Source organism: Prinia subflava, chromosome 1 (genome assembly GCF_021018805.1).
Source record: "Prinia subflava isolate CZ2003 ecotype Zambia chromosome 1, Cam_Psub_1.2, whole genome shotgun sequence".
Taxonomy (NCBI): domain Eukaryota; kingdom Metazoa; phylum Chordata; class Aves; order Passeriformes; family Cisticolidae; genus Prinia; species Prinia subflava.
In genome coordinates, this window is record NC_086247.1 from 21,053,994 (window position 1) to 21,081,014 (window position 27,021).

Below are 27,021 nucleotides of genomic sequence, written 5' to 3' on the forward strand. Positions count from 1 at the left end.
GCTTGACGTCACGGGCGGCGCGCGGCCCGCGCGGAGCGGCGCGGTGATTGGCGGAGACGCCCCGTGCGCGGCGCCGGGAGAGGGAGGGAGGGAGCGAGGCTGCAGCGCCGCGAGCGCCAGAGCCGCACAGTCCGCGCCGGCCGCCCGCCCGCACCGACGCACCCGCGCCCGCCCGCCCGCCCGCCGCGCACAGGTAACGGGGCCGCCGCCCGGGACCGGCCCCCCTGGCACGCGGCAGGTCGGGAGCGCTGAGCGGGGCGGCCGGGGGACAGCGCCCGGCCCGCCCTGCGCCCCCCGGGGAGGGAGCGGGGCGCGGGGGCCGCCGCGCGGGGCGGCGGGGGCCCTTCTCCGCCGGGGATAGGAGGGGAAAAGGGGAAAGCACCGGCGGAGGGGGCGGCAGGTGAGGGCGACCCCGCGCCCGCAGCGAGGGGAGCGCCACCCCCGCCGGGCGGGGGCCGAGGCGCGGGCGGCGGGCGCTGCCGGGCGTGGTCTCCCGCCGGGAGCCCTGCCCGGGCGCGGAAGAGTCGCGGCGGCGGCCGCCCCTCGGCCACGCTCGCTTCCCTCCCTCCGCCCAGGCCTCCCCCAACCCCCCCTCTCGCCGCCCAGGCCCCCCCGCCTCCACCCATCCTCCCCGCCCCGGCCGAGGGGTCCAGGCGAGAGCGGCGGCCTCCCCGAGACCGGAGGGGGCTCCTCCTCCGTCGCTCCCCTTCCCCCGTGCCGAATCCCCCGGGGCTGGGCCCGCGGGCTTTCCCTATTCCGGGGCGGGGACGCGGCATCCTCCCCCGGGGGTTCTGGGCGGAGGGGAGCGGGATGGGGGCGGGCCGGGCCCCGGCGCCCACCCGCCGTGACAAAGGCGGCGGGCGCGGCGCTCGGTGTCCCCGCGGCGGGCGCGGCGCGGGGAGGGGGGAGGGAGGGGCGGCCGCAGCGCCCCGGGGCCGCCCGCCCGCCCCGCCCTCCGCTCCGCCCGCCCCCGGGCCGCTCCATTTTCTGCTGTCACCGCGCTCGCCGTGCCGGAGCCGCGGCAGCGCCCAGCCCGCGGGGGCGGCGGGCGGCCCGCCCGGGGATGCTGCCGCCCGGGGATGCCGCCGCGGCAGCCTGCGGTGCCCCGGGGACTGGCGGCGGGGCCGGCGTTGTGACCACGATTGCCCTGGTCACGCCGAGTGGTAAAAAACCACCGCCAAAATGTTGCTTTAAAATGGCTCCTTAACCCCGCCGCGCGCGGTGTGGGCAAGTTCTTCAAGGCGCGTTTGGAAACAAACGCCAGGTTTGTGCCGCCCTGTTGAGGACAGGAGCTATTAAAACATGCAGTCACCTGGAATGTTAAAATGTGCCTAATTTATTCCCGAATACGGAATATAGCCCTGCCATTGTTTCTCCTAAAGTCACATAAAATGGCAAAAATCTTAGTGGTTAAAAATGAAGATGCTTGGATGGGCGTGTGGAACATACAGAAATATGTAAAGCACTCATCACCAAAACTGGTTCATGCTATAATTTATTAAGCTGTAAAGGATAATGTATCCCCAAAGCACATTACCAGTTCCTCCAAATGATCACGTTAGCATACACGGAAGGATGAGGGGTGAGGGACAAGTATTTGTTCTTCCTGTGCCAAAAGAAATTTCTCAATACCTCTGCTCAGCACAGTTTGATTTTTTTAAAATTTTTGTAAGTGCTAATAAGACAGGTTATGAAGCATTTCAGCCAGGTAGTGCCATCTGAAATACTGATGTTGCAGTAATATTTAAGTAGTAAAATTTTCTTTTGTCTTTGAAACCACAGCCTGCTGCGCAGGGCAGCAATACCTGACACAGAACATCCCATGGTGGAGATTTCCATTTTGAGAAAGGGAGTTAGCATTTTGGGAAGGTGTATTACTCGCAATTTAGATATTTGTTGCACTCTGACTTTCTAACATCCAGTGCAGGATTTGATTTGCAGATGTTTATGTGAAGTACCTCTGCATGTAACTGTGATTCTGTTAAGGCTCAGAAAGCTGCTTGGTATTGTTTGTCCAGCCTTTATGTGGTTGTCTCCTGTGGAAAGCTTACTATTGGATATTTTCTTTATCAATTTTGCTACACTGATAATGTAGTCTTAGGAAAGAGTGGTGACAAAAAATTAAGATCATTTTTCTGCATAAGATAGAAATTATTTGGTTCCAGTTCACCTTTGGATGCTTTTGTTTGTGTTTATTAAAATAACCTACTTTTAAAAGTTTACCCTTTTTCAGGAGGAAGCAATGGCTTTACTCTGTGTCCATGTGTGTGAGCATCCAGTGCTGCTAGTGTGTCTTGTGTTCTGGATTTCAGTTGTACCTCTTACAGTTCCAAACTGCTTAGAGAATACAGATTGCTCTGCCTATGAAGTTAAAACACATTTGTCCTTGACCAGTGTCTGAATAATGCCTCACTATTTTTCCTCTTTAGAAATATCAGCATGGATAAAAATGAGCTGGTGCAGAAGGCCAAACTGGCTGAGCAGGCTGAAAGATATGATGACATGGCAAGTTGCATGAAATCTGTGACTGAGCAAGGAGCTGAGTTGTCCAACGAAGAGAGGAATCTTCTCTCTGTTGCCTATAAAAATGTTGTAGGAGCCCGTAGGTCATCTTGGAGAGTCGTCTCAAGTATTGAACAAAAGACGGAAGGCGCTGAGAAAAAACAGCAGATGGCTCGAGAATACAGAGAGAAAATTGAGACGGAGCTCAGAGACATCTGCAATGATGTGCTGGTGAGAAATAATGATACTGTTGGTCCATTTTTACTTAGAGTTGCAGAGTAAATGGTTCTGGGTCCTCTGGGACTATTTCTAGCATGTCAGTAAAGCTGTGGTCTCCTATGCTATTTCTGACAGTAAGGTTTAAAAATGTCTGATTTTTTCCCCTCTAATGTGCTGATTATTTATATATAAATTATAGTTATGAACGCTAATAAATCTGGAGACATGTAGAAAAATTATTGTACATAAAGTAGTGGTTATGAAAGGTCAACATAATTCCCTAAGACTGAACTGTATACAGGTTTACTTTGGGGGTTTTTTCTCCCCGGTGCCCTGCCCCCTTAATGCAGTATTTGTATCCTACATCTGTTCGGTTTCTGCAGTTTTAATATGCTGCTGTAGTTGTAAGAGGTAGTTCTTACTCTATGGAAACTGTGCCCCTCCCTGGGTAAGATGATGTAATGTTAGTTATGACTCAGCCGTGCAGAAAATTGCCTGCAGGAAGAGGCAGGAGAAATGCTGTGATACCTGCTTAAACTTAATTTTTTTTGTAGCAAACTAAAAGGGTGTTCAAGTTAGGCATTTTCTGAGACTTGTAGTTACATTAAAATGTGCGTGTGCACGGCAAGCAAGCACTGTATTTTTACTGGGAGGCTGGTTTGTGAAACCCAAACTTCTTCCAAATGCTTATTCCAGATTGTCAGGCTTTTTCAACTGCACACGCCTGTGGTGCTTCAGTGAGCACTGGAGGAGCAGCTGTGCAGTCCCGCAGCCACTTGTGAGGGAGATACTGTCACAGGAGAGTTGTCCACTGCACTGTGGACACTGCTGGCTGTCACCCCATGTGTGCCCAGGGATCACCTGGAGGTGACAGAATGACATGCAACATGAGGGAAGTGTCAAATGGCTGTCCCTGAAGATCTGATACCAAATGAAAGTTAAGATCAATGAGTAGCATAAATTTTGCTTGATGTGTGAGATAACGAAATGATACCTTCTGGTGGTGATAGCTTCTAAAGACTGTTCAGGGTGTTATGAGTCAGCGTGGATAACTGAGTCTTGGCTTCCAGTTCAGGCTGCCCACTATGGTTATTGTAACACACCCAGTTTTGTAGGTTTTACTACCTTGTGTAAGGTTGACTCTTTAACTTTTACTCTGAAAATGAAATGCAGAACTTATGCATAGGAAAGAACTGGTTTACTAGTACTTGTGTTGTAAAGTGGTGGCTCATTATTCAAGCCAAGGAAATGAGGATCCAAATCTGCATTCCAATTGGTTGTTATTTCCTTCTTCAATTATTTTACTAATGGGAAAGTCAGGGTGGGGGTGGATGCTTTCAGTTCAGGGTGATCTGAAATTCTTTTGTGAGCTACATTTTAAAAAATTATTTTAATTAAATTTGGGCTTAGAAACCTTAGAAAAATTTAGTGTTTGCAATTAATTTTTTGCCCAATAAGGGAAACCAGGTTAAGGTGAGACTAGCTTTTACTGTTCATGCTAAATACAAAAACTAAAATAAAACCCAGCTTTTGAGTTTGCTGCAGCAACTAGAGTGCCTGGAAGGGGAGGAATATGGGTGGAAAGTCTTGGTAACTCTTCTGAATCTCAAAATGGACTTGAATTTTTCTTTGTGTTAATCAGACATATATTATTCAGAGAAGTTATTGTTCTTTGACATGTTACTATTTTTAAGAAGCTAATGACTGACTAATTTTTAACATTGCCAATCCAATTTTTCTTAATATGTTAAAGAGTTACTGTCCAGAAGAAACAATGCCTTAGGCAGCGATTAACAGTAATAAAACTACATTTTTAGGCTTGCATTTAAAAAGAAAAAATGTAAAACTTTTATATTCAAAGGATAGGATTTAAAAATACTTTCAAATGACACGTGCTACCTTTCATGTTGCAAATTACATTGAAGATTTAGATTTATATTTAAAAACAGTCTCTCTTTTCTTTCTTGAAATATCCTGTGCCTGTGTATTCTTACTCACCTAGAAACATGGCTGACTGTATTGCTTTATTCACTTGGCTTTAACAGAGAAAAAAAGAAGTGTGGTAACATTCAGATGTTTATTTTTATGAACAGGAGTCTGCACAATGCTACATGCAGGTGTAGAATTAAGATTTGTTTTAGTTTTAAAGGTTTTTTTCAGAAGATCTCTGTAATTTTTCTGCAGCATAATCTAGTGTGTAACTGTTCACAGAAGTGAGAAGCAAAGCTTACCCAGTCTTAATTGGTGTGAAGTATGCTATTAACTAACAAAACCTGAAATGTTAAACTTTCAAAGCTTTTAATCATGAGTCTTATCAATTAGAGTACAAAAGCAGCTTTGCAACTTTTGTATCTTTTATTGAGGCTGTGCCTTTGTTTGAACTGTTGTTGTGTCTTCAGTTGTCTTGCTGGTGTCTTAAGTAATGTTTAATGCCCAGGGGTGTTACATCACAGCTGAGTATGACTGCTGTCCTAACTTCAGTGTTGAGGGAGGAAAGCAATTCAGAGAATGTGTTTGTGACTAGAAGAGTGTGGCCAAAGCTGCCTTTTCTGCAGCTTCCTACTCTCTTCCCTCATTTATTGGAGTGAAATCTAGTGTACTGGAAGAAATAGCTCCTCTAATCCTGTAGATACAGAGTATATTAAACTTTGCGTGGGCTTTGTTTCCATCTCTTCTACTAATTTACAGAAAGAATAGGAGCAATTAATGATGAACTTCATTCTTGCTTCACCCTATTGGGCCCAGTGATAGAAGTTTTAATAGTTATGTGGTCAGGTCTGAATGTTTATTTTTCTCTTTTATACCAACCTTGCAACAAGAAAAGACCACATCTGCATCCTTGCTGCTTCCTGAATCTTGTTTTCTTCAGCCTGCCATGGAGTACCTTTACAACTCTTTGTAGAGTTGAACTCATCCTCTTGTTTCCCGCAGCCTCAGAGTGCTGTTGTACAAAGAAGAGACACCTGAAATGTCTTGTTCCAGCACCAGTTCTGTCAGATATGCATTTAGGTATATTAAAGTGTAATAGAACCAGCTCTAGTTTGGAGCTGGTCTGGTAGTGCTGATAAACATCAAATAATTATGACTGGGTGTAGGACAAGTTCCCTGCACTGTGGCAATGAAGACTGTATTTCCAAATTCTTAATTGTAATGTAGTGTGTGTGATGGTGGGTGTAAGGAAGTACATGGCCATACTTGAGCATCTGAAAAGTGCTTTGAGGATTATAGAAAATTCCCATTTGATACAGGAAATTAAGCTTTTGGTTAAATACTTTTCCTCATGTTAACTAAATGTGTGCTTCACATTCTGTTTCAGTTTTTATAGTAGAAAGGAGGGTCTGTCCGAAGTACCAGTATAGTGATCTACAATCATCTTTTATTTGTCATTTCCATAATAAAAATCGTTATTAATGTAACAGGTGTGCATTTTCTTTAAACTGCTTTTTGCCATTAGTAGAAAAGTGAGTTGTAACTGAAGTGATTCGAATTAAATCTACAGTAAGATGAATTTTTCAGCTAACAAGGGTTCTGAAGTACAGAGAAGAATGGAGAGGTCTTTGTATGTTAGAAGTTCTCAGGAGCTCTAGTAGCTTTCAGGGAGTCTCTTACATGAGCTAAATCTAGATTAATAATTGAAAACATGACTGGCTATCTTCACATTAGTATAAATGTAATTCCAGAGAGTTGCACTCTTCCCTAGGCTGGCACGCACTGCAGCAGTCCCTGCACCTCCTCCACATGCACAGCACAGGACAGTTCCCATGGTCTTGCTTGATGCCCAGTCTTGTGGGTGATGCTGCTTCCTCCTCCACGTTCCAGCGCAGAAGTGCCCTAAGGAAATCTCCTCTGGCAGTGCCCAAGCACCCTTTCAACTGTTTCTTTGCCCTTCTGGTTGTTAAAGTCTGGAGATGTGCAAACCTTGGCTGCCCTTCAGCCGGCTGCAGTTACTGTTACACAGAGGTGCTACTCAGCGCTTTTCCCCCACTCCTTTCCTGCCAGAAAAGCAGCAAGTTAATGATGTTGTTTAGAACCTTCCAGTAAGGTGAAATTGTTTGCTTTCTTCACTACATTCTTTCTTCCAAATTTCACCCTCAGAAGTGTAAAAAGATGCTCCTTGTGTGCTCAAACTTGAGATTTCTTTGCACTTGTTATGGATGCTTCACTTTTTAGAAGTGGTAATTGTGAGAGCAGAAGATACAGTTATATCTCAGATTAGTGAGTTCAGGTTTACATTTCTTTTTTATGTATGTTGTTGAGAGAGGGAGTAGAATGTTCAGTAACCTGTCATGGGGCTGCAGTTCACTGGGGGAAGGGAGTGTAATTCCATTCTGAATGCATCTAAATGGCTTTTTAAAGAACATACCACAGAATTAATGCCTATTGCCATCATTCTCAAATTACTGTGCAACTATTTTCTAGTTGCCTGCAAACATCTAATAAGTTACTATGTTAACTTCTATAAAATGTTTAATAATTTTTAATGACAGGGTTAGGAAGTTTGGTCTTCTCTCCTACAGGAAGCCATATGGTTTTTGACATGCACATGTGAATTGTCTTTTTAAAACTCAGCCAGCTCAATGTATTCTCCTGATGGTTAAAGTGCACCTGTGGACCGATTATACCATACAGCCTTCTTGCTATGATGGTATCTGATACTGACAGAAAATTCAGTGTTCTGACTGAAAATCACTGCCATCAGTTCTGTGACTCCTTCAGGCTTGCTTAATTTTTTATTGCACTTTGTATTTGAGATCTGTGTAATTTTTTTCAGGAAAAAAAAGGCATTTGTAGAACCTTCTATTTGCTAAAATGTCAGTTGCAGAAGGGGTGATTAATGTGTTGAAATCTAAGTTAGGTGCCCAAAAGAATTGAGGTTAGAGGGGAGGTTGTGTTCAGCTCTGCTCAGAACAGATCTGGTTCAATCACTTTGCTCAAAGACTTGTCTAATTTTTATTATCTTTAAGCATGGAGATTCCACAGCCTCTCTGTGTAGCCTGTCTTAATATTTGTTCATGTTTATTGTTAAAGAACACTTGTGTGTAGTCTGAGCTTCTCATGTTCCAGCTTGTGTGCTGCCTCCTGTGATGTCACTGTAGACCTCAAGGAAGAGTGGCTCCATCTTCTCTAGGCAGCTGTACACAGCAGGAAGATCTGCTGGTCCTCTCTGGGCTGAAGAAACCCAATTCCCTCAGCCTTGCTTTGTAGCTCGTGCTCCAGCCCCATAGTCCCTTCAGTACCTCTGTGTTTTTCTTGTGCAGTGGAGCTCAAACCTGGACATAGAACTCAAGGTGTCATCTCAAGTTGTTAAAATTTGCATTAAAAGATGGTAATTGGTAATATGTTAGTTGCATATGTGAAAATACGTGAGTACTCTTCATTCACAAATGGTTCTCTGAATGAACTTACATATATTGCAGAGCAAAATGTAGCAGAGATCTGCTAACTTCCAGGGGAGGTTAGAATTTTAGCTTTTGATTAACTCTCCAAGTCTGGCTTTTTCAGTAAGGGTTTGGTTGGTATCATGGCTCATATCTATTGAAGGTAGGAAGCAGAGGCAATTTGTATCAACCTCGTAAATTCTCTCACTTCATCCCTCATTTCACTGCCCTGATGGCAGCTACACCCTTTCAGGTTCAGGGTGGGTTTTTTTGGTTGTAGTTTTTTGATTTTGGTTTGGGCTGTTGGTTGGCATTTTTTTGTTTGCCTGCAGTGAGAGTGGTGCCTAACCTAAAGTAATTTCCTTTACTTTTTTAAGCAATTAGACTCTTGGAAAACTGTTGACTCTTTGATAATTAAAACATTCATGGATCAGTTTAAATATGAGATTACTTGTGGTTTTTTTAATTTATTCTAATCTTAGCAAGAAGGGCATCCATAATGTTGACATGTCTGTTTAATGCTTGTATTTATCATAAATTGGCTAAGGTGCTCTGCATAAATGCAGCTATTTCTTATATTAACTCTGCTTGCACATGTGTATACACCTATGTACGTATATCTACATCCTCTTGCATTTACTGAAAGTAGAAAATACATTTATTATAACCACTAGCCCGCTGTAATAATTGCATTTAGCATTAATGTTTAGTAATTGACTTTGATTTACGATAAAGGTACAGAGTGCTTATATTGTTCAAAAGCATGGAAGTGACAACTTGTTTTATTTGACAGCAGCCTTCATTGTTCAAGTACTTTATGTACCTACTGCTGATACTCAGCTCTAAACAGCAAAATGAAGATAGTTCAGTCACATGTGACAGATAACTCGTCATCTTCTTTGTGCTTCTGAAGGAAGAACTTCATTGCATGGACTTGCAATTTCGTGAAGCTGCTCAGTGTATTTGTTGGTTGCTTGGAAGTCTTCAGAGCAGAAACACTGCATTGCTAATGTATCAGCTTCTTCTTGTGCCTGTGGAAGCTGTAAGTGGTAGAAACATAAAATTTAGAATATGAGCAGAGTCAGTGCATTGTCTCTGCACACCTGTACAAACAAATACTGCACTATCTCTGCTTTTATCTGGAAACTTCTGTCTCACTACCGTGCACATGACAGAAGTGCATTTCTGAAACAGGTTTTCAGACCCTTTGCTTGTACTTTGCTGTGGGCAGACATCAGCTCCTGGCTCTGTAGCTGGCTGTTCATTCAGGCAGTAGTTGACTACCATTTTTAAGTAGTTAGAGAAAGCTTGTGCTATTAAAATTGATTGAAGAGAATTAAGATTGTGATTATTTCTTAAACTCGGGTTTTTCTTACTGAATGTTAACTTTTACTCAGTGGATTATTTTTCTTGAAATCTAACAGAAGATTGGCAATGCCTCTTCAACGGAGAAGTAATGAGAAGTCATGTTCTGCTGAGACCAACAGCAAATTCTTAAATTTATCAGATAAAACATGTTGGACTCAATGATCTCGGAGATCTTTTCCAACCTACTTGATTCTGTGATTCTATAAGGCAGCACAAATGAGGTAGAAAAAAGTTGTCAGTTGGTTTTTGTTGGTGGTGGGGTTTTTTTTCTGGATATTATCCTTTGTGATTATGTTACAAAAGATTTAACAATGGTAATCTGATCTTTTAACTGGTCATTTTCTCCTAGGCTTATAGTGCTAAAATGGCACTTTTCCTAATAAAATGGTTTTGATAATACTGTGTGCTATAGCAAACCCCTAATCAATCCATATTCTGCTTCAGGAGGTTTGAAATCTGCTCAGAGTGCTAAGCTGCTAAAAGATAAATGGGTCCTGCTTCTGTTTCTGAGCAAGGATAAAAAGTGTTGCATCATATTTATGGGGAGTTTTATTAGTATTTTTTCAGAGACCAAAACTGTAGAGTCCTAAGACAGCTTAAAATGTGTTCTGGTTTTGAGTACAGCTGCAGTAGCTGTAGCTGAGACCTACATCCTGGGCAGAAATTCTCACCCAACTCAGTTGGTTTCAGTATTTTATTATCTCAGGTTTCTCAGAGGATGTTGTGAGAAGAATAATGATTGATGCATCTGATACCATTTTATTTTGATGCAAGTCCCCAATGTTCAAGAAGCAGTGTAATTAGGTGATGCTGAGGAAAAAAAACAGGCCCAGGTAAAAATTGCATATTGACTTTGATCCTCAGTGGAAGCTGTTTATTTAAGATTTATAGCAATGCCTCAAAACATTTAAGACTTTAATCCTAATGTTTTTCTATTAAGTGTCTTTACAGCTGCTGCCTTTCATATGAGTTTCCTCAGAGTGCGTTACTAAATTGGAGAGGTATTTTTGCCTGTTCTTCAGAATTTGGTTCGTTCAAGATCATGTTTGTTATGCATGCTTTGGTAACAAACAATGATTGGCATGAAACACTTGAGGAGCCTTTTGAATTATCTCAGGAGGGTATCCTGATACAAGGCACACTTGGCTCCCTTGCCAATCAATACTAATTGGAAAGCACAAGAGTAGAAGAAACTAGCTGGTAAAGGACATGGTAGTCTAAGTTGGGGAAGGCAGATCTGCAAAGGGAGCTACATGTATGGCTGTAAAAGTGAACTGAGATGCTGCTCCTCATTGCCTCAGGTGCTGTCCATTCCTTGTTTTGCTGGCCAGTGGTGTGTCCATGCCAAACATGCATTTTTAGGCATACAGCTACTTCTTGCTGGCTTTTATCTATCCCTTGGCATATGTCTCAGCATGAAGGTGATTTTTCAGGGTGTCCTACTTCTGCCATGTTTCCTTACCCTGCCCATATGGGATGCTGCTTTTGTTCTCTTTTCTAAGGAAACACATTTAGACTGGCTTAGTAGTATTTTTATGTATAAACTAAGATTTCTTGCCACTGTTTCTGTCACATGGGATTTTCTTCTGCCCATTAGTCCTTTGAGATCTTTTTTCAGTTACTGTCTTACTGCTCAGACTTCCTCTACTCATTTCCTTCCTAGATCTTCACTAGACTGACTACAGCAAAAGTGCTAATCAAGTGTACCTTTCTCCTGCTCTTAGCATTCCACATGTCCCTATGCACGTCATATCTCCCACTGTTGCATAAACACTGTGAATTACTCCACATTCAAAATTTTCCCTCCCCCTTGAAGGTTCTTTGTCCCAGATTCTGAATTCCTCCCCTGCTGAGGGTCATGCTTCTTGCTCCATCTCTTCCAGCCAGCCTTGTCACCTTTCTCAAACTTCTGCTGCTGTTTCTGTGGGCAGCCAGGTTGATGGGAAGAAAGAATAACTGGTACTGGGAACAGGCAGCAGGCTGGTTTCCTTCTTCAGCAGATGTTTCAGCAGAGATTTCTAGTGCCTCAGCAGCCACTGATACTGACAGCTTTTCTTGTATTCCTGTTCTGGTGAGCAAACTAGTAGAGAGAATTCTGTACCTAGCTTTAAACTGTAGCTTCATTTTGGCTGGAGTTGAAGGCTGAGAACAGTCTTCTTGGTTTTCACAAGAAGGTTGGAGGTCACCATGAGGCAGCAGTTGCAGAGCCCTTAATCCCAAACTCTGGGCAGAACTGTAATCAGGAGCAGCATAGTAAGCCTGGGTCAAAACAGGGTTTGGAAAGGGATTGTCTAAAAATACACCTTTTGCAAATGCAAATGTTTATCTGTTTTCTCCAACAATTCAGATGGATATGAGTAAATGAAATGACTGGCTGCAAATGGTTTAATTAAACCCTTTGTAGTGTGTGCCAATCTGTGCAGTGCAGCTAATTGTGTGTGTTGTTTTACAGCTCAAAACTTTACTAATCCTCCTGTGGAAAACAGTCACGGAAAATCACGTGCTAGCTTCTAATGGGAATTGATAGATGTCTTTTTAATGAAACTGAGAAGTAGTTAAAAGACAAAAGTAACACTCATGTACCAGTAGACAGGTATCTGCAGCTTCTTCTCTGGTGCAGTGCGGATATGAAAGTTATTTTGATGTAATGGGAGTTTGAACAATGTGTGGAATGTGGACAAGAGGCCTGTTAAAGGTTATTACCTCCAGAGAAATCACATCTGGCTCAGGAAGTCCGGGGGCATTGATGGAGGCTAAGAGAAGCTTTCCACTTTCTTGCTTTGTTCTTGTGTTTTTCTAGTGGCATCCTCTTCTGGGCAGTGTTGTAGTGAGGTTGGCAGACAGAGGAGTCCTGTCAGCTGCTGTGATTCCTCTTGTGTTCTTAAAATGTCTTGGAGAAAGATAGTGGAACGCTGTTACATCATGAAAATACCAAGCTGTTGTCATTAAATATTAAATTAGTTTCAGACTGAGCTTATAAAAAGATAAAGTTTCTTTCATGTCTTTCATTAATTCAAAAAAACAGGAGTTCTTCCATGTCATCTTCATCCCTGTGTCTTATACCATGGGTAGGTGACAAGTGAATTGAAGTTTAGCTAGTACTCTCGTGTAATTTATTCTCAGAATTAGAGAAAATGTCATAACTATTGTTAGGTGTCTTTCGGTACTGCATTAAAACAAAAAGCCTGCTTATTTATTAAACAAAAACCCCAGTTACTTCAGAGAAGACATGGTACTATTTAAAGTACCTGAAGTTTTTCAGTGTATTCTTTTCAGTTCTTTTGCCATTCTGCACCTTGGTTCTTCTGTGCAAGAATAATATCTTTTTATTTCTCCTATAGTTCTAGTGGTTTTATTCAATTAGATATCTTAATAATTAATTTTTTCATATTTAAAAATAAGGCTTCTCATTTTCATTACTTTAACTGTGTATTATCCACTAATTGCTACTACATTTTCCTATAATCTGGTGACTATTCTTATTTTCCTGCTTGTCAGGAGGGAAATATATAAATAGAAAATCGAGTTGTTGATGCAATCATCTCTAGTGCGTTAATAATTATCTGAAGTTTCTAGGCAATGACACGTTCTGAGACCAAGCCTTTAATAAAGGGAAATAAGCACTGAACTAGAAGCAACAAGGCAAAACTGAGCATTAAAATAAAATTAATTTAATGCTCTTATGGTGGATTTGGGAATAGATTTCTGGCCCACACAAGTCATTTGCCAAAGATGCAAAGGCTTTTTGTTTTAAAAGTAGTTTTAGGTTTCAAGTGTCAGGAAGGGACTCTTCAAGTCTTTGTATTGGCTTCCTGTCCTCAGCTTCAGGCCTCACCACAGTTCAACAACTGAAGCATGTCCACTAGCAGGCAGACTTTGAGGAGAGGGTTGGTCATTGGGGTTTTTTTGTTACTACTTGTTAGGTTTCTTTCACATTCCTGAGTCTAGTAACTCTTAACCTTTCAGACGTTATCTCACAAAACCACAGGAAAAGGTACCTAGAGCCTTTCATCAAAGTGGCTCAAAATGTGATGTGCTTCCTGTTGCCACCTGTTGACTGCATCCTGTTCAGGCAGTAGAATATGTGTAAGAATGAAGTCGGTCTCTTTGCAGCTGAGTGTTTAAAATAAGCCAGGACTGAAGTTCACCATTAGATAATTCAAGTTGTGTGCAGACAGCTTCTGGTATGTCTGTGGAAGCAAAGACTTTTCTCTAGTACTTGCTGAGGGTGAGGGAATGTGCCAAATCTCATCGGTGGTGTAGCACAGCTGACATCTCCTGAGTTTGAAGGCGTTTGTTGGCCAGTGCAGAGAACCAGAACCCTGTTGACTTAGTCACAACCAGAACTGCACGTGGGAAGTGTTCAGGCCTGATCTTTGAACAGCCAGCATCTTAGCAAGAGTTGATATTCAGATTTAGTACATCCTTTAAAAAAAAAAGTAATCCCCATTAAGTGTTTCTGAAAAGACTTGGAAAAAGTGCTAGAAGCACTTGTACAAGGTGTTACAGGTATGGGCTGAAAAGTGCTCCAAAATGCTGCTTCATCTGCCTGGTTGATGACACTGGTATGTTCTTTTTCACAGCAGTTAAGTTCCTGCTGTCAAATTAGAAGTTCTGACAATTGGTGCTGTGTCCTTGGGGGGTTTCAAGGGCAGGAAGCAGTTGTTTAGTTTTGTACAGAAAACTCTTCCCACCAGATGCTGATCAAGATGCTGTAATTAACTGCCCATGTATTGGTATACGTCAAGCCTGGATGGGAGTTTCACATGTAGCAGTAACATCATGAACAAGTGTGAGGCCTTAACTACATATAATGTAATAATAGACATGTGCTGTATGGACTGCAGTTGTCAGGGCACTGTATGCATTGCAGCGATGCAGATCACATCAGCTCAGTAAATACAGACCACTGAACTGATCCAGTCTTAGCTGCTACCACTTCAGTGGCCTGTGTGGTGATCAGCTCTATACTGAAAAACACTGCCCTGGTAATCAACTGGTAAAGGAGAGAGAAGGTAGGCATGTATTGCTGGTACTGCTTAAGCTTTGGACAAACAACCTATCAATAGGACTTAAATATCGAGATTTATCGAGATTCTCCTTGTGGAGAAACTTGTATCCTCCAGATGCTTTGCAGTTAAAGCTGTTAAAAGAATCCACAAGATAAACAGTATTCTCCATAAGCTGATATGTTGGCAGATAATAAATTGTTAGATTTGTTGTGCTTTTGATTCTGCTGTCTTCTGTAATTGAACTTTGACAGGTTAGTAGTTTCGTTGGTCTTACCTGTCTGGCTTTCTGTAGCCATACCACCTCCATGCAGGTTATGCTTTCACAGCCACTCTCTAGGGTAAATCTGAATCTTCAGGCAAACTTCAAAGCAGTGATCTGTGTCTACTTACGCCAGCAAAAGAAAGTAAATCCTGAAATAAATGGACTAATGCAAAGAGAAAAAATGAATTTATAAGTCTAAATAAATAATAGGGTAGAACTCTCAGTCATTTCACATGCTGGCTTTTAAATACTAATCTGCTTGCAGGTTTTGTTGTCGCTGTTTATGAAGTATTTGGCATAAATAAAATTCTTCCAAAGATATGTGGCACACCAGTCCTACGTGTTGCTTGTGTAGAATAGACTCTTTCATCCAAATATGAGTAAGTTCCCAGTGCAGTTTGAGTTGGAGTCTCTTTGCATTGGTGATATTCTGTGAATAGCTGTTCAAAGGGATTTTCTCAGTTCATCAGTCTTTGAAATTCAACATGGCTTTAGAACTTCTTGCAGTACAAGATTTACAGTGTTCAAGCTCCTTTTGCCCTGCTAGTGTTGGTCTGTTTAAGAAGACTATTAGTAGTCTTTCCTCCTGTCTGTCTACTGGTACAATTCAAGCATTCAGTTTGCAAACCACTTTATCTCATTTGTGATCTAAGTGGAGCTCAAATGGTGGAGCTTGGTTGCTGCTGTGTGGGTAGAGCTGTACATTTGAATCACATGACCTATACAGATGAGAAATAATTCCTGTTTCTGGAATCACTGAAAATATTTTGGTCTGACCAATTAATGGAGGATGCAGAAGGAGGGCGGCTCCTCACAGTGCCACAGGCGTAGGTGCGGACTGACACACCTGGCTTAATTAAAGTCTCACAGAGAAAAACTACTAAGGGGCCTTGTTCTCAGTGGCTGGTAACCTTCAGTTGTCACTGGAGTTTGCTGGCACTCAAGAGAATGTTGTAGCTGCAAACCTTGAAGCTCTTTAGTGGTGAGGACAGAGTGTGTGAGGAGTTACAGAGAGCTGAGGTGTGTGACCCATAAACCTGCTGGCCTCCTGCCACATCCCAGCCTCACTGGGACAGAGCTGGCTCTGAACCCTTCTCCTGGCGTTGTGGGAAGCCCTCAGAAGGGTGCCTGTGGTATGAGGCAGCTCAGCAGCCCATTTGACTGTCTCCAGAAAAATACTTCTGCTCCTTCCTGGCTTGTGTTGAGTTCCTTCTGTTGCCAAAGAATTGTCTCTGCTGTCATTTGGATGGGAAGTGAGGACATGCAGTATTTTTCAATGTCTCCCTGTGTAGTTATGAAATGAAGTTATATACCAAGCCCCACAGTACTGGAAATGCTAATATTAAAGATGAACAAATAAATTCATTATGTTGAAGCCACGAAAGAAAGTGCACTCTACAGATTTTTATCTCATTGTAGCATAGGCATGGCTGAACCTTGTCTGACTTTCATGTCTGTCAGCCTGATTTCTTCTATAACTGTCTGCTGCAATAGAAATCATGAGAGAGATGCTGCGATGGGTCCCTTCATTTTGAGGAGTTTCATGCAAGTTTGAGTCTACCAATAAATATTCACTATTCAGATAAATGAATTAGTAGTACTTTGATTAAAGAAAAAAACAACCAAAACAAAAACCAGGACTAGATTTGCTTTTCTTGCTCTTTCTGTTAATTACAGTTTTCTGTAGCTTAGTAGTTGACCTGTTAAGCAGAGCAGGTTCCACAGGTGCCCATGTCACAGTGCAGTAGCTGCAGCCTGCCATGCCCAGGCTGTGCCTATCCCAGGAGATTGTCCTGTAAGACATTCCTTGACCCTGCTGGATGGCTTTGAGAGGAAAGTGCTGTAAAGCAGCTATCATCCTGTAAGTTGGAACTAAATTAGATTGTCTGTTTCTGTGGTGTCCTTGGAAATAAAAGCTAAAAAAGAAGCAAATCTGCAATATCAGTCATCTAATTTAAAGGGGAAAAAATATGGCCAAAAGTTTGTACTAAAACCTCTTCTAAAAAATTATTTTCTGCATAGACTTCACCAAGTATGTAAAGACTTTTGATTCAATTCTTACTGTTCAGGTATGCTGTACCTTTTTTGACTTTTAAATAACTGGCTTTTCTTTTAAAGTCTGACTTCAAACACTCAATATCACAACGTCTGACAAGCTTGTACACCTTAATTTGACTGAATGCTAGCAAGTTTTTTCCTTTTTTTTCTTTTCATCATAATAGAATTCTCGCTAAATTACATGACTGCCTCAGCTATGTTAACTTGCTATGTTAACAAGCAGTTAGAATAATCTAGAAAAACCTGGTCTGAACTGTCAGCCAGTGGGGAGGATTTGGTGGAGTGACTCCAGAGAGCTACCTTTGCTTTGGAAGATAAAGGGAATACCTGTTAGGGGAGTACATAAAGTCAAGTAGAGGTGCTACAGAGCTGAATGTCAGATTGTTGGCTGTCTGGAAATGCAAGAATACTGGTTCACCTTGTGGTTTCTTGCTGTCGATGCCAGTAGAGCATTCAAGTTAATGGGAACTGGGCTAAGGAGACTTACTTATTGCTTGTGTATGTAAAATAATTTAGTCTCTGATTTGGCAGCTGATATAGCAAATCCTTTTATTGTATTTTGTGGATGCAGACTTTCTTCCATGGTATACTCTCTGCCCAGAGTCTTGAGACTACCTTATTTTTGCCGGGGTTCTGTATAATGGCTTATAGAAAGTCATCCTTTGGTCATATAAAACTCATCTGCTAAATTGACACAGCCTCCTTCTCCCAATCAAGGCACACAATGCAGCATTCCTTTTATATCTAGAATTGGAATCCAGAGCACGTTCTCTAGATGACTGTTGTGTAGGATGTGAAGAAAATAAGCAAGAAGTGAAGCTGTCTTGACTTTGAAATAAATTGAAATATAATTGAATTGTTAGTTCAGCATATGTTCAAAACACTGTGTTCTTTGTTTCCCTTTTAGTCTCTGTTGGAAAAGTTCTTGATCCCTAATGCTTCGCAAGCAGAAAGTAAAGTTTTCTATTTGAAAATGAAAGGAGACTACTACCGCTACTTGGCTGAGGTTGCTGCTGGAGATGACAAGAAAGGTATTGTATGTCAGCTCACGGATAAACATTGTTCACTTAGATTGCTTTTGGTGGGGCACTGACACAACTCTGAGTTTACAGTAATTCTGATTTGGATGTGAATTTCTTTAGTAATAGGCTTCCTGTTTTCTGAAGGAAAACCATAAATTGTTGGCTTTCAGATGAGTTACAGAAATTTCCACGTGCATGCTGATGGAAGCATGACACAGACACTGAGTCACAAAATCTTGAAATTGTCTCCAACTTCCCGCATGCATGTGTCTGGTTTATCACTGAAGTACTGGTTCATGCATTTCTGTCAGGCTGAATGTTAGGGGTTTTACCTCTTTGTTGTCTTGTAGCTTTCTGAAGACTTATTCTTGCCATTTCTCCTGCATTTCTACAGAGTATAAGAAGTCTGCATAGGTTCAGTGAGCAAAGAGACTAAAAACAACCTGGAGGACAAAAGGTTTAATAAATTTAATCTTAATGTTAGGAAAATTTCTTCTGTAACCATGGTAGTTTAATGTCCAAATGTCTTCTATTTCCTCATGTTTCTAATATTTTCATGTAAGTAGCTTGTCACAATTGCAGGTAAGTTGTCTTCACCTAAATTTAGTTTAAAAAGTCAGTATTAGGTACTCAACATTTTGAGTTCCTTACCTGCTATGGTTGGAGACACCCTAACAGCGTTGCTGCCTCTGTGCAGGGTCCCCTTCAGTTGAGAGGAGTGCATTGGCTGAGCTCCAGCTCACTGCCAGCAGTGCCAGGCTGCTCCTGGAGCCCCTCAGGCTGCTGGCAGCGTGCCCAGAGGAGCAGCACACCCAACACAGAGCCAGCCGGGTGTGCGGGAGCCTGCAGGGGCTGCCCGAGCCTGCAGGGGCCGGGGCTGAGCGAACCCAGGGCGCGGAGCTGTGCGGCACCTGCAGCCCGCGGCTGGCGCTGCTCCAAGCTCAGAACCCCCAGTGTGGCACAGAGAGATGTCTGAGGCACTTCAGAGACTGGATTGAGTTGGGCATAGACATCAAACAGACACGGAGTAACTTCATGGGATGGATGTGTCTGCTGTACTGGCGTGTGTTACATCCACAGTGCACAGTGAAGCCCAGGTTTCCCAGCATGCTGGGTAATGGAGTTAAAGATTCTAATGCTTAGTATGTAAGGCTCGATTTGATTGCTGATGTTTACTGCATGCAAACTGACCCAGTCTTGGTGACTGCAGAGATGTTTGTGTCACCAGTACCTTAGATCTGTTATAGAGAGTTACCGTGTTTTCCTTTGGAAATTCTAGTGATCTCTGTTCGCATGCATAAGAGGTAAAATATTTTGATTCCCAAAGTTTCTTTTTCTGTTGAGGATTAAGTTACAGGCTCTAAAATTAGACTCTGAAAATCTTTGTTTAAAGTGCTTTTAAAGTTTATTTTTATTTAACCCAGTCTCCTGGCTGAGCAGTTTCTGGTGGGTATCCATTTTTTCAATTCACCCCCACCTCCTGTGTTTCATGTCACATGTTTTTCCTGTATGTTGTCTGTGACCTCGAAGAAGATCAGTTGATAATTATTGTTGAGGAAAGAATGGCTGCTGAGTTGGACAGTATTTTTTGTTTGCAATAAATACAGCAAAACAATATAAAGCTCCCAACTCTAGGAATTGGATTTTTATCTTCATAAACCGCATTGTTTATTTTCTGGAATGGGGCTTCCTTATGGCAGTCTAGCAGACAGGAATGTCGAGCAGGTACCTCACTCTATTTTATCCTTGAATTTGGGAGCTGCACTTTCTAAAGAATTCAAGGTTAAAAACTTTTTTATATTGTGTGACAGATTTAAAAATTAACAGAATACATCAAATTGTACACTAAGTGCTCTGAATTACTGCTCAAAACGTAACTTTTTTCTCAAACAAGGAGAAAAAATACACTTTTTTTTCAAATTGTGTTAAAGAAAAATTACTAAAACATAAAACTCTGAGCATCATTCCTGAAGTTACTTGTTTTTCATTCTCCTTGTCTGGTCTTTCATAAACAGCACCATTTTCTAAGGCTTTTCCATTATGAGAAGAGTTAAACATTTCTCACATTTTCTAAGCTTACCTTGCAGTAAACCTAGTTCTTCTCAACTGTAATGTACTAACTTGTGCATTTTCAGGATGTTAGGGCAGCTGTCTGATCTGAAGCATTCCATTCTTAGTGATGAGTGCAGAGAGAACAGTGCTGATGGACTGTGCAGTGCATGTCTTCACTCCTCCATGTGGAAGAGAACAATACGGTGCTTTAATTTTGGTGAATATCTAAAGGAGAACAAATAGGGATTGCACACACATCATGAGTATTCAGTTGTTTTCAGACTTGGAGTCTGAAAACTTCTTACTGAAATCCTGCTGTACTTTTGAGTCCTTACCTTAAAATTCCTTTCTTTATTTTTAAATATGTGTGACCACACTCGTGTAGACATCATCCTGGATGCATTTCTGGTTTGATCCAGAAATGTTAGGGTTGGAGTCCTTTTCACGTCTGAATTGAGTGACTTTCTGCCCACCTTTTTCTCAGATGCTGGTGGAGAGCTGAGGAACAAGTGCCCCTTTGTGCTCAGCCTCCAGCACCTCCCGGCCCCTGCAGCTTGTGGGCTGTGCTGGGCCATGGTCTCTGGCTTGTGCAGGCTCTAAGTTCAGATGCCTTCAGTGAGAAAGGAAACCCTTGAGCTGTTCAATCTTCATACACACGTTGTAGTTGCTGGTTTTTGCCAAGCATTAATAACTTGTACAACTGAACTAATTAAGAGTAACAAGAGATTCATCTCTAAAATAAGGGATCCAAATTATTAACTTTTCTCCCTTCAAAGTTTATAGGCACTAGAACTTACAAGTTGGGTAAAAATGCTTTCCATGTCTGCGTTGGAAACAGAACTATGTTGGAAGCTTTTAAAAATACATATTGAATTTGATTTGAGATATGCCACACTATCTTTGCTGAGCAGTTTGAATGGAGACTCCTAGATGACAGCTACTGAAAGGTTCAGCATGACAGGCAAAGGTCATCACTGGTTCCTGTGGCTAAAATGTGGCTCTCTAATGCATTGCAATGCTTAAAGACATCGAAATTGTGGTACTGTGTCAAGGAGATAGTGGGTTTTATCTTCAGTGATACGAAACTGCAGCAAACACTTGTAAATGCAGGTAGTCACAGGGCGTCAGGAAGGGACTCAAATCTGTGATTTGGTCAGTAACAGCTTCCCTCCTTTTTAATCATCTGAAAATGTAATTTAATAAAATCTTCATTAAAGATTTTGTGACTTGTTAGGTAAAGTGCTCATTCACAGGCATTCACTCCTGACGTGGTTTCTTCATGCAAGCATGAACACAGTCCTGCTGTCTGGATACAGTGTGTGAATTACTTACTTGCTGTGGGTTTTGTTTGTGTTTGTTTTTTCTCCAAAGGGATAGTGGAGCAATCACAACAGGCATATCAAGAAGCTTTTGAAATCAGTAAAAAGGAGATGCAACCAACACATCCCATCAGATTAGGTCTGGCTCTGAACTTCTCCGTGTTCTATTATGAGATTCTCAATTCCCCGGAGAAAGCCTGTTCCCTTGCAAAAACAGTAAGTCAAAGAGGGGGAAATTCCATTAAAATTATTTGCATAACCTTTTGTCACATGGCTAATGGAATTGTTTGTTTTTATAACACTAGGCTTTTGATGAAGCAATTGCTGAACTTGATACATTAAGTGAAGAGTCATACAAAGACAGCACGCTAATAATGCAGTTACTGAGAGACAACTTGACAGTGAGTATATCAAAGTTTGCATATAGATTACAGGATTGGTCTTCCTGGCACTCCAAGTGTCCTTTTGGTTCCTGGCCATGGAGCTGTGTCTGTCACTCAGAAGCAAGTCTATAGTACATCAGCCAGAGCTAAATCTTTTTCCTGCCTAGTTTTGGGTGGGTTGGTGGGGTTTTCTTTGTTTGCATGCTAATTAACATGATTTTCTGACAAATTACCAATTAACCACATTTTCCAGGTTATTTTATTCAAGGAATCTAGCACGTTTAAATGATGAGTCTGGACTGTGACTAGCAAACCTACTACCCAATGTTAAACAGCATTTGAGAATGCAGTTGCATTTGCCTCTTTAAAACGTATATCAAATTTCATATAACTTACTCTGCATGAATGTATCTGCAAGGAAGAGATTCTACATGAAAACTGAAAACAAAACTAGTAGCTAGCAAGTCCATTTAAGGACCTGTTGTTTAGAGGTTTTTTGTTTGGCTTTAATTTTGGTAAAGCTGAAATGGAAATCGATGCTAGCCAAGCTATTTCCACTGCAGTTGTAACATAACTGTCTTAATTCCTGGGTTTTTTTCCCACTTGGACTCACAGCTGTCTGGCGTAAGTTGTCAGAATAATCAAAATCTTCATCTTGTATGCAGGATTTTTTTATCCTACTTCAAACTTCAAAACTGGCAAAGATAAACGTCTAAAGCAAATGAAACTTCAATGCAAGCAAACATGCAGTAGTGTAATTAAATGGCTTAGTTCACTCCTTGGTCTGTGGGGAGTTGCAAGAAGAAATGAAAAAAATAAGAAACAGTTCTTGTTGCCACATGTAGCCCCTTGTTAACACTTCGTGCTTCTGATATCAGAGACCTTTGCAAAACAGCTGCACTACTTTAAAAATAACTACAAGTAAAATTGTACAGTTGTATAAAATTGGAGTTGCCATACTTTCTGCTTTTGTGTCTCACATTTAAATTCTCTTGTCTTTTGGAGCCTTTTCCACTGGAATGGCAACTTAACACTGCTGCAAAAACTACTTGTAACTGTTCCATTTGTTGCTTTCAAAACAAATGGAAGTGATTTCTCAACCTCTGTATTGGAGACAGATACAGGGTTGGCATTGCTGTCAGTGTCTGTGTACTGTCCCCTTGAGTGGGGTTGCTCAAGGGCTGCCTCTGAATGAGCGATTTTGAAACAGAGAATAGAAGGTGACTTTAATTGCTGGCTTCCCAGTGAAAATAATATAAATCTTGTCATAGCAGTTGGAAAGCAAATTGTTTCACACAAGAACAAAAGTGGGACTGAGGTCCCACAGTGTGTGAATTAGGGTAGTAGGCCTGATAATTGATGTGAGCTTTCCATTACAAGGGAGAAAGCTGTGAACAGATGCAAGACCCATACTGAGTGAATGATGTATCTTGCCTTAAATGCTTAGCAAGAGCTGTACAAGTGCATTGATTCCATCTTTATCCAAAACTTCTTGAGGTGGAAAATAACTTTTGATATGTTGTGACTGACAAAGACTACAGTGAATTTCATAAATGTCAAAAGGTCTGTTTTGCTAGTTATGCAAGTGGTGAAATCTGAGGGAGGTGGGCTTTAGACAGTGATTCAGCATGTAGATCAGTTCTGTGCAGGTAGCACTTTCCTCAGTTGTTGGTTCTGTTTTACCTCGAGTCTTGCGTGGCTGAAGAAGTTTGTGTTCATTCTCTGTGGGGACTGAAGGCAGAGGAGTGTTCAGAGGGCTGTTTAACGTATCATCAAAATCTGTTTCACTGCAATTGCTAGATAATTTCTTCACTCTGTTAGGAAATTTTGTTTCTTTTATTAAATGAAAGGCAGCTCTTCTTCCTAAGCGTTTCCCTCCCACCCCTAGCAGATGTGTTAAACTGATCTCAATGTCTGAATTGGTAAAATTGGTAATGCCCCTTTCATGGCACTCAGGCCCTTTTGTCTTCATGAATGTGTATTTTAGATTGGATATGAGGAAAATTTTCATCACTAAAAGGGTTGTCAAGCAAGGTGGCCCAGGGAAGTGGTTGAGTCACCATCCCTGAAAGTATTTAGTTTGTGTAGATGTGGTATTTGGGGAGATGGTGGACTTGGCTGTGTTAATGGATGGACTTGATGATCTTGAAGGTCTTTTCCATTCTAAATTACTCTTGTGACTTGTGATACTCTTCTAGATTACTCTTGTGATAATTTAGGACAGAAACCTCTGGTAGAATTCTGATGAAACTGTAACTCTTCCTTACAAGAATAGCACTGAAATTGAGACTAACGTAGTAAAGTAATAATGTACTAAAGATTGCAGTGCAGGTCTAGAAACAGACTACTGGTGTGCTGTTGTCTCTAGTAAAATAACTTGTTGCTTCCTGCCTTCAGCAAGGAAGATTAAGTGCAGGTACCATGCATTGTGTTCAGAGCAAGGACAAGGTTACTGGTTACTTGTGCAGGTTTCACTGTTGCCTTCTGATCCTGAAAGCATGAAATGTTTCTGATGATGGATTTTAAAAATGAAGGCATTCTGTAAGACTTCAGTGGTGGAGCACTGTTGGTGGAGAGAATTAATTGGTTTTGTTTTACCACCTTATACTTTAGAGCATGAATGATTCCGTTAATACTTCTCTACCTCCATAAAGTGAGAGATGACAAATTATACAGGGCTGGGAATAGTTTGGAAGCAGCCAGCATGGAGATATTTGGTTCACAAAATAGTTTCTTGGCCCTGACTTGCTCTGGAACTGATGCTCAGTTTCCTTAGCTAGTACTTAATCTTGATATATGGCTCCTTAGCATGATTATATGGAGCTGAAAATAACATTTTGTGCATAGTGCATGCTTAGCCTGATTTTCTTCCCTCCTTACCCTGCCCACCAAGTGGGGAGCTCAGTGTTCTGAAAGTTGCTAAGCACAACTAACTGAGCAGAGCCAAGGGATAGAGCTTTTGATGAAATATTTTGGGGTTTAAAAAACAGAAAAAACCTTCAGATGCCTGTTCTGAAGAAAGGTAACATTTGCTGTAGCATTGGATGTGGAGAGATACCTTTACTGAAGCTCTTCCTTCAGAAGGGGATGTAAAACTTGGTTGAGGAGAAAGAACAACATTTAGCTGTTCAGTAGGTCTGATTCTTGCCTGCTTGTTTGTCGTATTTTAGTGAGGACTTGGGTTTTGACTGTTCATAAACTTGCTCATTAAATGCAGTGTAGGGTTGGGTCGCCTAGAACTGCATTTCCATCTTGTCATAGCCAAGAAATAGATTCGTGTTACTGTGTGCCTTTTCTTTCTCCACAGTGCTTAGTAGGACCTCTTAGAAGTTGCTGTTATTAAGACATAGGTCTTCTGTCTAAAAATTACTTACTAATTATTAGTAATCAATGTATAATAATGTGCCTGTTACTCTATTTTCTTTCCTAAACAGTTGTGGACATCGGATACCCAAGGAGATGAAGCCGAAGCAGGAGAAGGAGGGGAGAATTAACCAGCCTTCCAACTTCCATCTGCCTCATTCTGAAATTTAAACAGTAGACCATTTGTCATCCATGCTGTCCCACAAATAGTTTTTGTTTACGATTTGACAGGTTTATGTTACTTCTATTTGGATTTCTATATTTCCCATGTGGTTTTGTTTAATATTAGGGGAATAGAGCCAGTTAACATTTGGGGAATTTATCTGTTTTCATCTGAGGTGGCCAATATAGGGTTGTGAAATTTTTATACAAGTTTTACATGTTTGGCATAGTACTTTTGGTACATTGTGGCTTCCCACAAGGCCAGTGTTAAAACAGCTTTCTATGTCAGGCAAAGATGACTGCTTGCATATTGGTCTGTCACGATGGAAAAAAGGGATAATCAATGTTGCAGCCACAGGTGTAGTTAGTCTGAATATCCAAGCTGGAGCACACATGGCTGCAGATAAACTGATGTCCCATAGATGTTGCGTGTCAGGTGGACGTGTGACATCTGTGGAATATTCCAATCAAGTGTACATCTTTGATTGCAGCTGAAGTGTTCCTTAAGACAGTTCGATAACCCAGTCAGCTTTCTCTAGAGAAGGACAGAGAAACGGTTCACATTCCATTATTTGTAAAGTTACCTGCTGTTGCTTTCATTATTTTTGCTACACATTTTATTTGTATTTAAATGGTTTAAGCAACCTAAGAACAAATGTACAAGTAAAGATGCAGTAAAAAATGAATTGCTTGATATTCATAATGACACTGTATATCGAGCACAGCAGTAAAACAAAAACCCATGTATTTAACTTTTTTAGGTTTTTTGCTTTTGTGATTTTTTTTTGATACTTGCCTAACATGCATGTGCTGTAAAAATAGTTAACAGGGAAATAACTTGAGATGATGGCTAGCTTTGTTTAATGTCTTATGAAATTTTCATGAACAATCCAAGCATAACTGTTCAGAACATGTGTATTAAGTTGATGTAAGTGGAATAAAAGTTTTATGAATGGACTTTTCAACTACCTTTGGTGTAGATTTCATGTCATCTGTTTCCCACACCTTTTAAAGGAATGGCAGTACTATACAGAAATTCAATACGAAAGTGTATTTCTATTATGGGAAACTTTAATACACATTTAGCCATTTAGTTCATTTTAGGGAAGTTGAGATTGAATACGCCATATCCGATATTAAGATTGCTCTAATTAATTAGTTTACAACTTTTAGATGCCTGAACTTTCTGACTGGAACTCTGGAGATGCCTTAACAAACATAGATAGTACCAAGACTTACAGCAAAAGGCATAAAAATTACTTTAAAGGCTGCCCTTTTGGAATAGTTCTATTTATATGGAAACCCCTGGCTTGCTGCTGTTGGGTCTTTAAAGGAGAACTGAGCAGGAGCCTCCATATTGTCCAGAGGATTCAAATACTACAGCTCAGTTTGTGGAAAGCCCAGAGTGATGACGCAAAACGCTCCCAATTCCCAGGGAGGTGTGCACCCATGGTATTCAGAGTAACTATGGCATTTGTGTGAAACTGAAATAGTTACAGGGAAATTGAGATTCAAGCAGTGTCATATCCCTGTGAAGTACCAAGGATCTTGGAAAGTAACTGACTTGTGTTAAAATATTAATGTTATACTTACGTAGTCAACATAAGGGAAGCTTGAGTGGGTTTTTCTTGATTGAGCTGCACCTGTAAGCACAGTGTAAGTATTTTCTAGTTTTACATACATTTACTGGGGTGAAAAGTTACCGGGTTGATCTTGATACCTGGAGAAAACAGTTGAACCAGCTCAGTGAACATTGACTCAGTGGCCTTACCCATTTACACATGGAATTGACTGTAGCAAGTTACAGATCTTACTTTTACAAATTAGGTATTCTTGTATTTAAAAAGTTTACATCACTGCATTTTGATCGTGATGTTCCATTTCCAGAAGCATTTGAGCCCTTTATTTTGGTATTAAAGGA

General features: G+C 41.3%; 1 protein-coding gene across 1 annotated transcript; it reads left to right on the forward strand.

Annotated features, from left to right (window-relative positions):
- On the forward strand, positions 1–26,057 carry YWHAZ (tyrosine 3-monooxygenase/tryptophan 5-monooxygenase activation protein zeta). The gene is made up of 6 exons (XM_063390031.1): positions 1–193; positions 2,430–2,733; positions 17,707–17,830; positions 21,245–21,408; positions 21,498–21,593; positions 25,010–26,057. The coding sequence occupies exons 2-6, from the start codon at positions 2,440–2,442 to the stop codon at positions 25,067–25,069; spliced, it is 738 nt and encodes a 245-aa protein (XP_063246101.1). The 5' UTR covers positions 1–193; positions 2,430–2,439; the 3' UTR covers positions 25,070–26,057.
- Positions 26,058–27,021: the final 964 nt, after the last annotated feature.